The 17,564-nt window shown below is 40.1% G+C and overlaps 1 protein-coding gene across 2 annotated transcripts in view; it reads right to left on the bottom strand.

Moving 5' to 3' along the window:
• The window catches only part of LOC140359235 (neuropilin-2-like), a 157,740-nt gene that overhangs the window by 79,452 nt on the left and 60,724 nt on the right, over positions 1 to 17,564 (bottom strand). For both annotated transcript variants that reach the window (XM_072444207.1, XM_072444130.1), the window contains exon 3: positions 16,822 to 17,003. In XM_072444207.1, the coding sequence (XP_072300308.1) occupies positions 16,822 to 17,003 (182 nt within the window). The remainder of the gene's footprint in view (positions 1 to 16,821; positions 17,004 to 17,564) is intronic.

The raw sequence follows: 17,564 nt of genomic DNA, 5'->3' as shown, positions 1-17,564 counted from the left end.
CTAACGTTGGCACTAATCGCTAACGTTGATCATCTAAGCTTTACACTTCTACACGTGGTTATGTTTTCTAAGTTTCTGGTGAGGTCGAGAGGTCGTCGCCCTTGTTATTCATAGTTTGTGATATTTGGAGGCTAACGCTAACCGTCCCATTGGAAATGCACTGGCGCTAACGTATGGAACTGTCCCGGCCTTTAGAGCGCGGGCGATCCGGGTCCAATGACAACGCACACATTAGCCCATAGATTCACCATTTTATTCTTTTGTTTTACCCATAGAGTATATTATAAAAGCAACACTTTGTAACCAAATCAGACCATTATTCACTGTCTGCCTCAAATCACAAAAGAGTTTATAAATCACAAGCCCGGAAGTAGCCGTAAGTGTGGCTATAAGCGTGCAGTCGGCACCTTCTCAAAGACAAAGTGAAACAAAGGGCTAATAAAGTGCGCGTGTCTCACTGCAGCAGATCACATGCAGACATTTGACAGAGTAAATATAGCGCCAAGAGGCCGAGGCGAGCTCCAGACACAGCTAAACTTAGCCCTGTCAGAGGAGCAGGGCCAGCACCGCCTCTGCCTCTCACCCGCAAAAATACTCCCAAAATGTCTGGAAAATAACCAGGACATATACTATACATCTGCGCGAATATTGAAACGCTTATTTCTTGATTCTCATCGGTCTCGGAGGCGGTGGGTATCGCGGGTTACAGTTGAGTTTATAATGTAAGGTGTTTCCTGTTATTTTCCAATAGACCAACACGGCAGGACAGTGTTTATCCAGCGTCTCTTTATTTCACGTGTTCTCGACTCAATTCGACTTCCTGTGCGTCAACAAAAGGGTTGTACTGAAACAATATATAGAATGAATAAATGTACCCAAAATCAAATAAGTGCAACACACTATAATCAAACCCTCAGATCAATATCAAATATAAATTCCCCCCCAAAAAATTAAATCAAATAGAAATTAATGTTAAATAAAATCATATGTTACAATATGATAACTTGTTTTTGAGCACTTTGAATCAAAAAAGAACATTTCCAAATTGATGTATACATTACTAGTACTACCAGCACTAAACTACTACTAATACAGCAACTACTCCAACTAACAACTACAACTACTACTATTACTACAAAAACAACGACTTCTGCAACTACAACAACTCCCACAGAATGTATATGTTTCTATTTGTTAAGTGTTTTTTGGCCCGTAGGCACTTTTAGGGTGAAATGGGGGTGAGAGAAGGGAGGAGCAATGCAGCAAATTGTTGGAGCGGCAGTCACGACGCTGTGGCCGGCTGCACAGAGGCACACAGGTACTTTTACTGCTAAATACCTATATATATGTGTTTAATGCCGCACTGTGGAACATTCCAGCATCAACCCTCCATCAGAAAAGTCACATAGAACATTGTCATATCAAATTCGACATTTTAACAAAAGCTTTTTGTTTCACCATTTTGTCTCAATGTCTTTTCTGCGTTTTGGAGGCTGTTGTTCCATTTTCATGCCAGCGAAGTCTCTGAATATATTAAAACTCAAATGTGTGATGTTAAAAGCGTGTCTCAACCTCTGGTGCAGACTCCCACACACAAAGACATCAAAACGCTCACTGCCTGCACGCTCACACAAAAAACACATTTATTGTGGACAAAAAAAAAACAGGATGGAAAAACGGGGACGTTATCGTTCTCTGGAATCCGAAAGAAAGCTTGATTTACAAAGCTCTGAAAATGTGTAAAAAATTAATATTGATGGAGATACATGACTCATCCTGTCACGTTTCAAAGCTTTGTAATGGAAAATACCATGACAAATTAAGTTAAAATATATTTATTATTAATTTTAATATGGACATAGCATAGCATAGCATAGCATAGCAATTAAGTTAAAATATATTTATTATTAATTTTAATATGGACATAGCATAGCATAGCATAGCAATTAAGTTAAAATATATGTATTATTTATTTTAATATGGGCATAGCATAGCATAGCAATTAAGTTAAAATATATTTATTATTTATTTTAATATGGACATAGCATAGCATAGCATAGCATAGCATAGCAATTGAGTTAAAATATATTTATTGTTTATTTTAATATGGACATAGCATAGCATAGCATAGCATAGCAATTAAGTTAAAATATATTTATTATTTATTTGAATATGGACATAGCGTAGCATAGCATAGCATAGCATAGCATAGCATAGCATAGCATAGCAATTGAGTTAAAATATATTTATTGTTTATTTTAATATGGACATAGCATAGCATAGCAATTAAGTTAAAATATATTTATGATTTATTTGAATATGGACATAGCGTTTACATTGGACGAACCAGATGCAATGTTTTAAGTGTTATAGCAGAATAAGCTCATTTTCAACACCATACCGTCCATAATGTTTGTGTTTTTAAATAACCAAAATGTCCAGGTTTCTATAGTTTTAAAAATTGAGAAAAAATAAATACACTTGATTGGACTTTTCTCTTGTGGCAATTGTTCAAATCACAGACCCAATCAACATGTTTGGCATTATATGAAACAGATGCATTGTTTTTGAATCCTTGGGCAAGACACTTCTGTCATTCTGCCCCAGGAAAAATGCTGTGACAAATTGTTCAAACGTTTTATTTATTTAATCTATGTTACATTTTCAAGACCAGGGTCATTTATTTCAATGGCCAATACATTATAAAATATGAAAATATAACACATAATCGTGCATCTCTGCTATGTAGGTTTCTGGATGTAACTGAGATTTATTAAACAAGCTGCATTGTGGGAAAAAAAAATCTTTCATTATATTTTTCAATTTTAAATGCTTCTATTTGAGGACATTAAAGGGCACATCCTATGGAAAATAGACTGTTTCTCTCCTGTAACCATTGAATAACATTGTTCTTTTAAAAAAACAAACCTGCAGTTTTATTAAGCTTCATTCATGGATCCTTCTCTGAGCCTCACAAAAACACAGCTTCTCCCAGTACGATGGCACTTGAAGTCTAGTTAGAATCCATGGGAGAGCGCGGAGACTTTTTGGGGAGGGAGGAGCCCTTGTTTTGAGCATGTTCATTGACTGAGCACTAATCGGGACTCGCTCATGCATACGCGCTACAGCTACGGCGCGTGCGGGCAAAAAAGAGCCTCATCTTCTACTACTACTGCGTTAGGGGGTATATTACTCCCCGCTGTGCTCATATGAAGTATTTTGGGCAGTGGAGTGAGAAGTAAACCAGTGGAGAATGCAGTTAACATGTCATAATGCTTTAGAATTAGCACGGCACACAGCCTGATTTAAATATTCCATCCCTTTTGTTTTAAAAAGGCAAATAAATACAGACACATTTCAAATATGTTTAGTTGATTCATATGTTTCTTACATTTGGCAGCGAGTAATAACTGTCAGTTTAACTTAACTTAAGTTTAACCTCAACTTTCTAAAGTTTACTCATGTTTGCAGAATCTGTGGTGGTCAAGATGAAATTAAACTTTCACTGTCAAACCCCCATTATTGCCTTAAAGTAAAGAATGTTTTATTGCGCGGTTGTTGACACGTATGCTAACGTTGGCGCTAATCGCTAACGTTGATCATCTAAGCTTTACACTTCTACACGTGGTTATGTTTTCTAAGTTTCTGGTGAGGTCGAGTGGTCGTCGCCCTTGTTATTCATAGTTTGTGATATTTGGAGGCTAACGCTAACCGTCCCATTGGAAACGCACTGGCGCTAACGTATGGAACCGTCCCGGCCTTTGGAGCGCGGGCGATCCGGGTCCAATGACAACGCACACATTAGCCCATAGATTCACCATCTTATTCTTAGAAGTAGTAAGTGTAGTAGTAGTAGTCGAAATAGTAATAGTACTATTTGACACACATTCTTTCGGGCGTCTGGCCTCGCTCACCTCTAAGGTTCGCTCTTGCCTCGCACTGTGAGCTGCCATTTGGCGAGACATGTCTTCTGGCTACGTTGGGTCATGGTGTTACTATGGCAGAGGGAGGGAGGGAGGGGGGGGGAAGCGTCTGGGGAGAGGGGCAGGGGAGTTGGGTTGCTGGGTAGACTCCGCTGCCATAGCCCCGTGCACATGTCTGAGGGGGGGGGGATGATGCCCTTGTCACTGCCTTCATATCTTCATTGTCCAACCCAGCAGCCCAGTGCCAAGTCTGGTTCAGTCAGGATCTAAGCCCCGAGCTACTGCTACTACAACTAATACTACTACTACTACTACTGCTGCTGCTGCTGCTGCTACTACCAAAATATATTGAACTTGTATCATCAAAACTCTTACGCACGACTGTCACAACACATCAAATGAAATGCGTCTTCCCTTAAATGCAACGTTTGACCAAGAATGAACCACGGTCTTCTGCGTTTGACAAAAACATTTAAAGTCACACAAAGTAAATGCAGAAACCTGGCGTGTCATACATGTCAACGTTGTATTGTAAAAGTCCTATTTTTACCCATATTCCGGGGAACACTGCTCTTAAAATAGTTTTTCCGCTCCGATGGTTTTTGACACACGTCTGACTGTCTCTGCTCCACCTGCGCTCGCACAGACCGATCTCTGACACCCGCTCGACAGCAAAGAAATACACACACCATATATTCTGGGAGGGTTAAAGGTGCGGTGATGTTATAGCTGGAAAATCCCACATAAATAAAAGCACATCCACAGTTTTGGAAGGTGACAATAAAACCTGTTTTCTGTTGTGTTCAGGGACCCAACGAGACGCCGCCGCCGCTGCTTTTATGACATGTCTGTGTACAGCCCGGGTGTAACATTAAAGCAGGGACGCAAATAAAGACGCGACTTCAAAGTGACTGAGCTGTGTGAAGACTGAAACTGGAAGCACGGGAAACTATGAGGATACAAACATTCCACAGATTTAAACCGGGAAAGTCTGAGATGCCTGTGGTGTTATGGACAGGGTCTGGTCTTGTCACAGTTTCATTCAGGATTATATTGTGATTATAATATGAATATGGGCAATTTTGAGTTTAATCTTACTGATGAATACACCGTCTACTCAGTTGTATAAAAAAAATATTTGCAATAGTGTGAACTGCTGCGATCTTATGATTAGACAGTGCACTTCAGGACAGCTGCAAGGTCTGGTCATCAACATTTTGTTTCAACTTTTTGCCAGCCCTGAACCAGAAAATATGTATAATTTCCCTAAACTTAGACTAGATCCAAACCAGAACTATAAACCAGGACTAAACAACTAAACCAGCACTGTCCTAGGTCTATCTTAAGCCTTAACAAACCAGAAAATATCTATTTTTATTTTAACTATGATAAATTGCATCGTGGAACATGCTGTTTATGGTTTGTTGTTCATGGAACTGTGATTGAAAAATGTAACTTTCATCAGGTCTGCAATTCTTCTCTCATTCATTTATGTTTAAACTTTATTATTTGACAAGAATATAAGTACTTTTAGTCAACAAAACACGTACCTTTAGTCTCAGTTTTAGTCAACCATGTTTGTAAATGCTGTTAATTTGAGTCATTACCAGTTTATTTCGTTTTATTTCAGTTTAAGTCAGCAAAAAGGATTATTATAGACGGCACCTCTGGACTAAATATACAAAAGCGAGTGTGCAGATGCTGCAGGTGCTGCTGAGGTCACGATGCGCCGCTGCAACTGAGATGTTTATCCCTGCACGTGTGAACATTTAACAGTGTACAATTGTATCCGTCTGAACTGAAAAAGTCCCAAAAATGAACTCCTGTCGTCACAAATATAAGATTCAGTGGAATAAAACACCAGTGAAATCACTTTGTTGATGCACAAACAGACGGGACAAAACAACAGTCTGGTTGTCTCCTCCAGCCTCTTTCTGCTGATCATTCTGTTTTCCGGAGTCAAACAACATTTCAATTATTCATCATCATCATCATCATCGTTCACCTTCCACTGTTAATCAACGCGGTGTAAATGCGGCGTCCTGGAAACAAACAAGCGCCGCGCATCCTCGTCCAATCAGCTGTGACGCACTCTGTCCAATCAGCACGATAGCATCAAGAAGCTAACCTCTGTTTTGACCCCGCGCCGCATGGGCCGGGGGGGGGCACGACGCCGGCAGTCATGACCCCGCCGTGACCCCAGGAGGTGCTCTTCAAACCTGCGTGTCGCTAAGGTGAAGTGACAAGTGGCGAGGAGGAATGGAGCAGTGCCATATGTCCAGGAATGTCACAAACAAAGACTAAAATATTCATGTCAATTACTTGGAAAAATGCATGATTCAAACAGGAAGTGGAAGGTTTTGGGTTTTTTAGTCGATTTATCGGTCGATGGCGAAGACAATTCATCATTTTATTGGTGTTATAAGGATTTATCTGCGTGTATTTGTGAGTGAATTGTCAATTGATTCTGTTTTTTTGTCAATTTTCCTGGTACTTTTCTGTGTTTTATGATCTTTTGTATGCATTTTGAGCTCTAAGAGTGTTTTATTTTGTTTACTTACTTACTATTAGTATTATTTAGTCTTATGCTAGCTATTTTTACTTTACTTAATTTTATTTTATTATTGTTATTTTATTATTATCTTATTTTTATCTTTATCTTTTTATTTTATTTATCTATTTTATTTATTTATTTATTTATTTATTTTTCCCCCCTCCATTCCCTATTAAGAATGCCAGTCTGGGGACCACCACCCCGGACTGGCAGACCGGGGTGGTGGTCCCTCTGTTCAAGAAGGGGGACCGGAGGGTGTGTTCCAACTACAGAGGGATCACACTCCTCAGCCTCCCGGGTAAGGTCTATTCCAAGGTACTGGAGAGGAGAATCCGACCGATAGTCGAACCTCGGATTCAGGAGGAGCAGAGTGGTTTTCGTCCCGGTCGTGGAACACTGGACCAGCTCTATACCCTCCATCGGGTGCTCGAGGGTTCATGGGAGTTTGCCCAACCAGTCCATATGTGCTTTGTGGATCTGGAGAAGGCTTTCGACCGTGTCCCTCGGGGTGTCCTTTGGGGGGTGCTCCGGGAGTACGGGGTCCGGGGCCCTTTGCTCAGGGCTGTCCGGTCCCTGTATGACCGGAGCAGGAGCTGTGTTCGCATTGCCGGCAGTAAGTCAGACCTGTTCCCAGTGCATGTTGGACTCCGCCAGGGCTGCCCTTTGTCACCGGTTCTGTTCATAATTTTTATGGACAGAATTTCTAGGCGCAGTCAGGGGTCGGAGGGTGTCCGGTTTGGGGACCACAGGATCTCATCTCTGCTGTTTGCAGACGATGTTGTCCTGATGGCTCCATCAAACCCGGACCTGCAACATGCACTGGGACGGTTTGCAGCCGAGTGTGAAGCGGCTGGGATGAGAATCAGCACCTCCAAATCCGAGGCCATGGTTCTCGACCGGAAAAAGGTGGCTTGCCCTCTCCAGGTGGGTGGGGTGTCCTTGCCCCAAGTGGAGGAGTTCAAGTATTTCGGGGTCTTGTTCACGAGTGAGGGAAGGATGGAGCGTGAGCTCGACAGGCGGATCGGTGCAGCGGCTGCAGTGATGCAGTCGCTGCATCGGACCGTTGTGGTTAAGAGGGAGCTGAGCCGAAAGGCAAAGCTCTCTATTTACCGGTCGGTCTACGTTCCTACCCTCACCTATGGTCATGAGCTTTGGGTAGTGACCGAAAGAACAAGATCGCGGATACAAGCGGTCGAAATGAGTTTCCTCCGCCGTGTGGCTGGGCGCTCCCTTAGAGATAAGGTGAGGAGCTCGGCCACACGGGGGGAGCTCGGAGTAGAGCCGCTGCTCCTCCACGTCGAGAGGAGCCAGCTGAGGTGGCTCGGGCATCTGTTCCGGATGCCTCCTGGGCGCCTCCCTCGGGAGGTGTTTCAGGCATGTCCCACCGGGAAGAGGCCCCGGGGAAGACCCAGGACACGCTGGAGAGACTATGTCTCTCGGCTGGCCTGGGAACGCCTCGGGATCCCCCCGGAGGAGTTAGAGGAAGTGTCTGGGGAGAAGGAAGTCTGGGAGTCCCTGCTCAGACTGCTGCCCCCGCGACCCGGCCCCGGATAAAGCGGCAGAAGATGGATGGATGGATGGAAGAATTCTGTTAATAAGAGTTTTTTGTTTTGTTCATAAGAGTTCTTCTATTAAGAGTGTTTTTTTTGAAACTTCCTATCATCTGTCCTTTTCCTCTGCATCTACTGCGTTGCAACACCAAAATTTCCCCATGTGTGGACAGTAAAGGATCCTAAACCAGGACTAAATGAACGTAGTGTGAACCTCCAGATGACATGAGACCCGGGGCAGCTCAGCCTCAGACATGTGCCCAGGATTGGTTGACCGTGATGGGGCACGCCTGCGTAGTCTTCCCCCCCGGCCCCTGGTAACAGCGTCATGGCCGTGCAGTGTTCAGTGCGGAGGGTGAAGAAAGGGTTAAGTGTGTGTGGGGCAAAAGTAGGGCATAATAAAGGCAAAAGGGGGTATTTGTGCTGGAAGATGCACAAGAGGCTTTTGGGGTAGAATACAAATGATTTAGTTTATTTTACCGCTAAATTCTATTGATATGAATTTTGATTTAGTCATAACTTTAGATGGATTGGTGTAATTAGTGATATGACTGAACCATGAGTAAACTGTGCCAAAACCAGGTCTTAATACTGACTAAATATGGACAAGACATGGACTAAAACAGGACTAAAACTAGGCACAATTAAGTACTTATATTGGATGAAGTAACAAGATTTAAACCATCCAAAAGCAAAAAGCAAGGACTAAACGTGCACTAAATAATGACATTATCATGTTTAAATCAAACTGAAACTTAAACAGAACTATCCAAACTCTAAGAACACAACTAAGACTGAACAAAACTTGCACTAAATTAGATCTTAATTAACACTAGAACTGTTTTAAACCAGGACAAACCCAAGGATAATTTCCCTAAACTTGGACTAGATCTAAACCAGAAATATAAACCAGGACTAAACAACTAAACTAGCACTGTCCTAGGTCCATCCCAAAACTCAACAATAAGTCTTTGGAGCCTAAACCAGGAATAAACCAGGACTAAACCAGAAGTAAAGTAGATCCTAACTTCAGTAAAATAGTTCAAAAACAGCGATAGCTCTAAAACAGTGCCACATCACGATTTGGCACAGGATTAGAATAGAATTAAACTAGAACTAAACCAGATCTTATCCAGGCCTAAACCAGATCCAAACAAGGACTATTAGAGCATAAACCAGGACTAAACTAAGTGTAAAGTAGATCCTAAATCCAGTCAAACTGCTCAAAAACAGCAATAAATCAGGTCTAAAACAGAACAAATCCAAGATTAGAACGTTCCCAAAACTAAACCCAATCCAAACCAGGACTAAACCAGGTCCAACCCAATCCAAACCAGGACTAAACAAGGTCTAACCCAATCCAAACCAGGACTAAACCAGGTCTAAACCAATCCAAACCAGGACTAAACAAGGTCTAACCCAATCCAAACCAGGACTAAACCAGGTCCAACCCAATCCAAACCAGGACTAAACAAGGTCTAACCCAATCCAAACCAGGACTAAACAAGGTCTAACCCAATCCAAACCAGGACTAAACAAGGTCTAACCCAATCCAAACCAGGACTAAACCAGGTCTAAACCAATCCAAACCAGGACTAAACCTGGTCCAACCCAATCCAAACCAGGACTAAACCAGGTCTAAACCAAGTCTAAACCAGGACTAAACCAGGACTACACCAGGACTAAACCAGGACTAAACCAGGACTAAACCAGGACTAAACCAGGACTACACCAGGACTAAACCAGGACTAAACCAGGACTAAACCAGAACTAAACCAGGACTAAACCAGGTCTAAACCAGGACTAAACCAGGACTAAACCAGGACTAAACCAGGACTAAACCAGGACTAAACCAGGACTAAACCAGGACTAAACCAGGTCTAAACCAGGACTAAAGCCCATTCTCCCTGCCTCAGCTCAAGGTTGGTGCTGAAGCGAGGCACCTGTGTTGTCAGCTGCTGTTATTATGAGGCCCGTTTCTGACCCCGTTTCCCCCCAGGAGCCTCAGAGCGGAGGGGCGGGGTCTTCAAGATGGATGCCGTGCCATGAGGTCGCCCCCTTTACGGAAAATAATTAGCTTTCCTCCGCCCTGTATCCTGCAGAAAGTCGATATCGTGCTTCTCCAAATTTAGGTCCCGAGAGGAGCTTATGTAATCGCATTGACAGGACAAAAACAACAACAGAGCAAAAGAAACAAAATGGGATTCAGGGGGTGAAAAAGCAGCAGGACAATGTTTAGGAATTGTACAAAATTAACAAATTCTCAAAGATTGTACGTTTTCAAACTTCGGCATGACAAAAGAAACATAAATGTGCTATTTCCTCTGCAGTTTGACACGTTTTTCATATGAATAAAATCTGAATATCTGGATAGATTTAAATGTCTTTCTTGATTATTTGATAAAACATTTTTTGCATCGCTTATTTAGCTTTTGAGTAAAACTGAATCTTACTGGAAATTGCCCTATGGACGGAATCTTGACTTTTAAATAATATGTTGTCAGTTTAATCTCAATATTTGTCAGATCAATAAAGATAAAACAGATAAAGATGTTTAAAATAGGAAGGAAGCCTTTTAAAGACACAAGGGCACATTTACATAACAACACAAGCTGATGAGGTCATAATGTGAGAATGCCAGGAGTTAATTACAAGTCTAAACATGGCGATTCAATGAGGGAGTGGCCAAAAATAGTATATTCAAAAACAGATGCAAGATAAGATTAAATACAAAGTGTTTTTAAAAGTTTTGGATAAATAAAATGGTTGGGCATCTGGCTTAAAACCTGTTTGCCAAATCAAAATGCAAATCATTGTCAATTTGGGAACTTAATGCTCGATGGGAGACAAATATAGTATTAGGGAGTTTGTAATTACTCTAATCAAAATAGGATCAAATTAAAAGTGTAAAATGCCGGCGGATGGAATTAGGGCATCTGGCTTAAAAATGATGTGACAAAGTGATACACAAATGTGCAGATGTGAAAAACAAGCACATTTAAATGTGTTAAAAGCCAATGTCTCGAGTTTGGAGAAAAAAGCGACTTATTTGTATTTATGTATTTATATATATATTTGTAAAAAAAAGAAAAAAGTCTATTCAGAAATTGATGCAAGACAAAATATCTGCTATTCCATTTGACTTGAAAACAATGTACCTCGGATGTAGGACTCCAGCGATGGAGATGCTTGATGGATACTTGTGAAGTGTACTTTGGCTACAGCGAAATGCAGTAACAAATAACTGGATGAGAGGAACTGAGCGACTGTGAAGGACGTTAGACATTAAACATGGACACATTTAACAGGACATTTTAGTTCCTTTTGACTCTAAATGTTCAACCTCTGCTCCTGTTTTGCTTGTTCCTTCTGTTTTGTTCACAATATAACGTAAAAAAGACAAAATACTCAGTGCGAGTCCCATGACGTATATTGACTAAAGTTGACTGGTTTTTACATGTTTTTTCTAATTAAACGCTGAAGCCCGACAACTGAAGTGGTAAAGACAAACATTGTTTATGAGAAGGCCATAATTAACATATAACCCCATCAGCTCAGCCTACACAAAACATTTACCGACACGTCTTCGTATGCACTCATTTGCATATGCACTGTAAAACTATAGAACGACACGCTCACGCAGATACTAACCACACCTCATTTTGATTTGGTTGATTCCTTTTTCTAACACAGTCGCCACAGTAGTACATGCACACCAAAAAAATCTGATCATTATCTGATTATTGAAACGGTCTGATGTGATTAATCAGATTTCTTGCTGATTGTTCACACTTGTGCAGGTTTTGGAAAGAGAAACTGTGTAAAACAGGAAAACCACGTGTCACTCACTGAAAATCCATTGATTAACTGATACTTCAGATTTTTCTTTATCAGATCTCGGGTTATCTTTCTTTTCAAATAATTGTCTAAATTTAAAATCAAGCATTTCCCTCACACAAACATTATCTAAACAAACTGCCAAGAAGTCCAAAAACAACACTTTTACTTTTCCTACAACTTGAGAAAAAACATTTCAAACACAGTAAGAATGAGAGGTTAGAACACTAAAACACATGTAACTGAACAAATGTAAGATTGTGCTTTAATGCCGCTCTGTGGAACATTCCAGGAGCCAGAGCAGCATCTCTCTGGAGACCCTCAGAGCAGTCACATAGTGCACAAGTGAAATGATGTTTCCACAAACTCTAAACACTTTGAGCTCATTTAAACCATTTCAACAGCAGAAGATTTGACTTTACTTTGACTTTTCCCAGAACAATCCAGAAGCAGATGGACAGTTCAGAGGCTGGAAACAATCTTAAGCGTTTTTTAAGGCAGGAGTGGGCCGCGTTTTGAAACTTATATGGAGCACAAACAACCCAATCGAATTTGAAAGTGAATCCTTCAAAATGTTGCATTTGGCATAGATATGATATGATATTTGTATGATATGTACATTTGTATGTACATTTGTATGATATGTACATGTGTATGTACATTTGTATGATATGTACATTTGTATGTACATTTGTATGATATGTACATTTGTATGATATGTACATGTGTATGTACATTTGTATGATATGTACATTTGTATGATATGTACATGTGTATGTACATTTGTATGATATGTACATTTGTATGTACATTTGTATGATATGTACATGTGTATGATATGTGTATGATATGTACATGTATATGATATGTGTATATGTACATGTGTATGATATGTACATGTCTATGATATGTGTATGATAATGTACATGTGTATGATATGTACATTTGTATGTACATGTGTATGATATGTACATATGTATGATAATGTACATGTGTATGATATGTGTATGATATGTACATGTATATGATATGTGTATATGTACATGTGTATGATATGTGTATGATATGTACATGTGTATATGATATGTGTATGATATGTACATGTGTATATGATATGTGTATGATATGTACATGTCTATGATATGTACATGTGTATGATATGTACATGTGTATATGATATGTGTATGATATGTACATGTCTATGCTACGTACATGTGTATGATATGTACATGTGTATATGATATGTGTATGATATGTACATGTGTATATGATATGTGTATGATATGTACATGTCTATGCTACGTACATGTGTATGATATGTACATGTGTATATGATATGTGTATGATATGTACATGTGTATATGATATGTGTATGATATGTACATGTCTATGATATGTACATGTGTATGATATGTACATGTGTATGATATGTACATGTCTATGATATGTACATGTGTATATGATATGTGTATGATATGTACATGTGTATGATATGTACATGTGTATATGATATGTGTATGATATGTACATGTGTATATGATATGTGTATGATATGTACATGTCTATGCTACGTACATGTGTATGATATGTACATGTGTATATGATATTTGTATGATATGTACATGTGTATATGATATTTGTATGATAATGTACATGTGTATGATAGGCACATCCTCCTTCATGATCTCCTTGTGCCACATATATATTTTTACAGTGCTCCTGCAGCTCCTCTCCTCCCACGTACGACACACTTAAACATGTATAGCTCAGGCTCAAGCAGAACCACCCACACATCCACATATGACACTTTCTCTCAGAAACATGCATTTACACCAGGCCGCCATGGCAACGGCATCGTCTACAGTCCGGTCATCTTTGGTCATGTGGAACCACCGAACCACTGTTGTGTTTTCAAGTTAGAGAGTTCTAGATTTGTTGGATTATACAGAAAAGATCATTTGACGAAGAGACGAGATGTGAGGCGTGTTTAGTGACGAGGAATCAAAGGTTTTTCACGATTTGATATGACACATGACACATATTACAATATACAATACAATCAATGTAATTAGGGATGGGAAATATATCAGTTCTAGTATCGTATCTGCAAATATCAACTGCTTTTGGTTGTATTGGTCAATATTGGGAGGTATTGGTATTTTGTTATTAATTTATACGTGAAAAAAGGGAATTTGGTGAATTTACATAAAATTAAAACCTGGCTTTGGACTTTAAAATTGAAATATCAGTACAGTAAAAGCAAATATTGGTGATTGGAAACAGCAGCAAGCCAAACATCAGATATTGCTATTGGCTCAAAACAAACATTTAAAATCCAAATCGGTCTGTGATATAATGTACATGATATTCTGCTATATAGTATTTCTTTGTTAAACCGCGATCCGCTAAAACCATTTGTTTGTAACCAAATGTTAGAGAAAACAATGTTCCTTTCTCTAAATGAGCAACAAAATGCCAGTAAAATAAACTAATATCTCTTAAAGCAATATATGGTCACAGCCGCCTGAATGAATTGTGACCTTTTGTCATGTTTCTTGCAAGGTCAGCTGAAGTATTCCTGTTGTATTTCTCACGCTGGTCCTTTCAGACTTCATCTCTGCTCTGACAGTAACAGACGCCGCCGTCCTCCATCGTCTCGTGAAGCGTTGAAGTGAAAAAGTGACACCGTTTCAGGGACAATCACCCGCAGACTCCCATAAACATAAATCTGGTGGACTAGCTCAAGGCTAAAGCTAACGCTGCCTCCAGCTATGCACTCTAAAACAAACGTACTATACTATGTGACCTACAAACTACTTCAACCTTGAGACGGTTTACTAACGTATACAACACAAATACTTAAAGGTATTTTCAATGTATTATCCTTGTTTATACATTCTATTAGTTTCATTAGGGTCGATTACAGTTTATGGCACGGCACTTAAACTGATTTTCTAAGCATCATTAAATCAGTCTAAACCAGAACTAAACTAGGACTAAACCAGGTCCAAAGCAGGTCTAAACTCAGGTGTAAATAAGACAATATCAGTTCCAAATCCAGGTCCAAGATTTGTCCAAACCAGAACAAAATCAGGTCTAAATTGAGTCTAAATCTGGACTAATCCCAATCTCTGTCAAGGTCTAAACCAGGTATAAACAAGGCTTTTTTGCAAGGCATTTTGATCATTTCATTCAACGTTTATGTATTCAAATAATGTCAATGTCTTAAATCATTAATGTGTTTGATTAAAATAGATCAAGACCCAAATGTTTCTTCTAAACATGGTTAACATGTAATTAACAGAACTAAACCAGGCAAAACCAGGACTGAATATTGAGTTTAAAGTCAAGACCAGACCAAACTGTGTAAACCAGTTCTAAACCAGGACTAAACCTGTAAGATAAAGCACATTGGACAATAGCTCAAGGCTAATGCTACTGCCACCTCCAGCGCTCTAAAACAAACAGACTTTATGACTTCACCTGCAAAGTGCACAGTGCCGTTCAGCCTTGAGACAAATGCCATTCACTTTACGCTCTTGCCCATAAATCTCTGGGCCAGTGCTTGAACTTTGCCCTTTTTGGTCCCTTTAGGTCACCGTAGATCATAGCAGCACCTGAATCTGTCTCTATGATATGATCTGGATAAGACACTGCCCCCGGAGTGAGAGCGTGAGCCGCTCTGCAGAGGCTAAAGGAGGAAATCTCTTCTGGAGCCAAACAAACTGCTCCTGCTACAGCCGGTTGTTTTAGCCCTGGTTTAGACCTTTATCCAAACTGCGCCTTTGCTACAACAAAACCTTGAACCACAAATCCTTTACAGTCATTACTAACGAACTGAGCTGAATCGACTTATTTGATTTTACTGTGAATTAGCTGTGCAATAGTCTGTTATTACCGGTACTTCCCATTTACTCGTTAAAGACACACAATATTTATAGATTTAGAATTGGGTTTTTAACAGGCTAAGCGGCTAACCAATATTTAGCGCTATTTGTACCTGTCCCAAACCTGGATATGGCAAATTACTGCAACGTTAAATTAAAACAAAAATGATATCAATGACTCTTTAGACTAAAATGGACCTCGTAAATGATTATGTTAAATACATTTCACTCGGGAAATCTCAAAACGAAAACAAGACAAAAATAGAGACTTCCAACAACGTTCTGTTCAAAGTGCCCCAAACTTTATTGGCTGGAACAAAACAAGCCTCCTTTGTGACACGCCTCGGAGTTAATGTTTTAGCCACTTCCTTAGCGTCCCTTGTTAATGACCCAAAAGTCGTGATCACTCGAGCCAACGCGCACGCACCGTTCACTTCACGCCAGGCGCCTTCTCCGAGTAAACAAACCAGAGGAACACAAGTGGATTTTTATAGTTTTCCAGATCCGCCTTAAAACAAGAGAGGAATGCGCCTTAAATTGTACTTCCTCTGTGCAGGAAAGAGCCACAAAATAAAGGACATTTAGCCACGTTCTAATGTCGTTTTAACATCCAAATATACTTACATCTACGTGAATCTTGGCTGCGTTCACATTAGTCCTGGTTTAGTCCTAGTTTATCCCCTGGTTTATCCCCTGGTTTATCCCCTGGTTTATCCCCTGGTTTATCCCTGGTCTAGTCCTTCTTTAGTCTTGGTCCGGCCCTGGTCTGATCCCAGTTTTGTCCTTGTTTTCATCCTGTTATTGTCCTACTTGGCCCTGGTTTAACCTTTAGTCCTGGTTTAGTCCGAGTTTAGTCCTGGTCTAGTACAAGTTTAGGTCCAGGTTTAGTCTCAGTTTTGATGGGGTGTGTACGTAGCCATAATGTCTCTGGTTTAAGGTTTTGAAATTGGTTTTTGAACAATTTTTCAATAGCTTTTTGCATTTACGTTAATAAATATGATCATTTTAAACCTTCAACCCAGAAAAGCATCCGTTTTTATACATCAGATCATTTTATAGATCATTTTTACCTGTTTTGTAGATCTCGTAGCGCAGCGAGAAGCCCGCCCCCTGGTGGGCATAGTCGGACACAAATCGTATTTGCAGCGCGGGTCCGGACGAGATGATGGGAGGAGGAGCGATGGTGCTACAGTGTCGTCCCAAAACGTCTGCGTTTTCCGAAGTCCCGTCTCGGATTTCGATGAAGTCATATCTGCAAGACAAACACTGACGGATTAATATCATGGGCAAGAAAATGAAACTATGCAACCTTTTAATTGTGCCAGTACCAGAAGTGAGTGGGATAAAAATGGAAGGATTGCATCATGGGAGGGGCAGTGGGACAAAAAACATGACAGAAATCACAAAACTAGAAGAAGAAAGATTCAGCCTGTTACTAACTTTGACTGAAAAGGGAAATAATCTACTTTTCTACTTCATTTCCTTTCGACATGATACAATTACAGGCCAGTCTGGGCAAAGTATGGATGTGTAAAAAAGGGAACACGTTATGAAGCAGTGATACTCAATAGACTGGGTTACCATGACAAACCAAGTCATCAAGTCATGGATGAATCTGCTCCTCTGAACAAGTGACTTCTTTAGATATAGATATAGATATTTAGGGCATCGTGAACTTGAAATTGAATATAGACTCCAAAGATTGAGCGAACATTCCACAAACATGAACCACCATGTGCTGCGGTCCTGAGTTTATCGAGCTTATATCACGTCAAATGTCTCTTGTTTATCTGCAAATGTTGAGGTCCGCTTG

The sequence above is a fragment of the Eucyclogobius newberryi genome, unplaced genomic scaffold (genome assembly GCF_026437365.1).
Source record: "Eucyclogobius newberryi isolate DKJ021-1_F unplaced genomic scaffold, fEucNew1.0.hap1 SCAF_1, whole genome shotgun sequence".
Lineage (NCBI taxonomy): Eukaryota > Metazoa > Chordata > Actinopteri > Gobiiformes > Gobiidae > Eucyclogobius > Eucyclogobius newberryi.
Note: the sequence above shows the minus strand (reverse complement) of the source record. Positions and strands in the feature narration are given on the sequence as shown.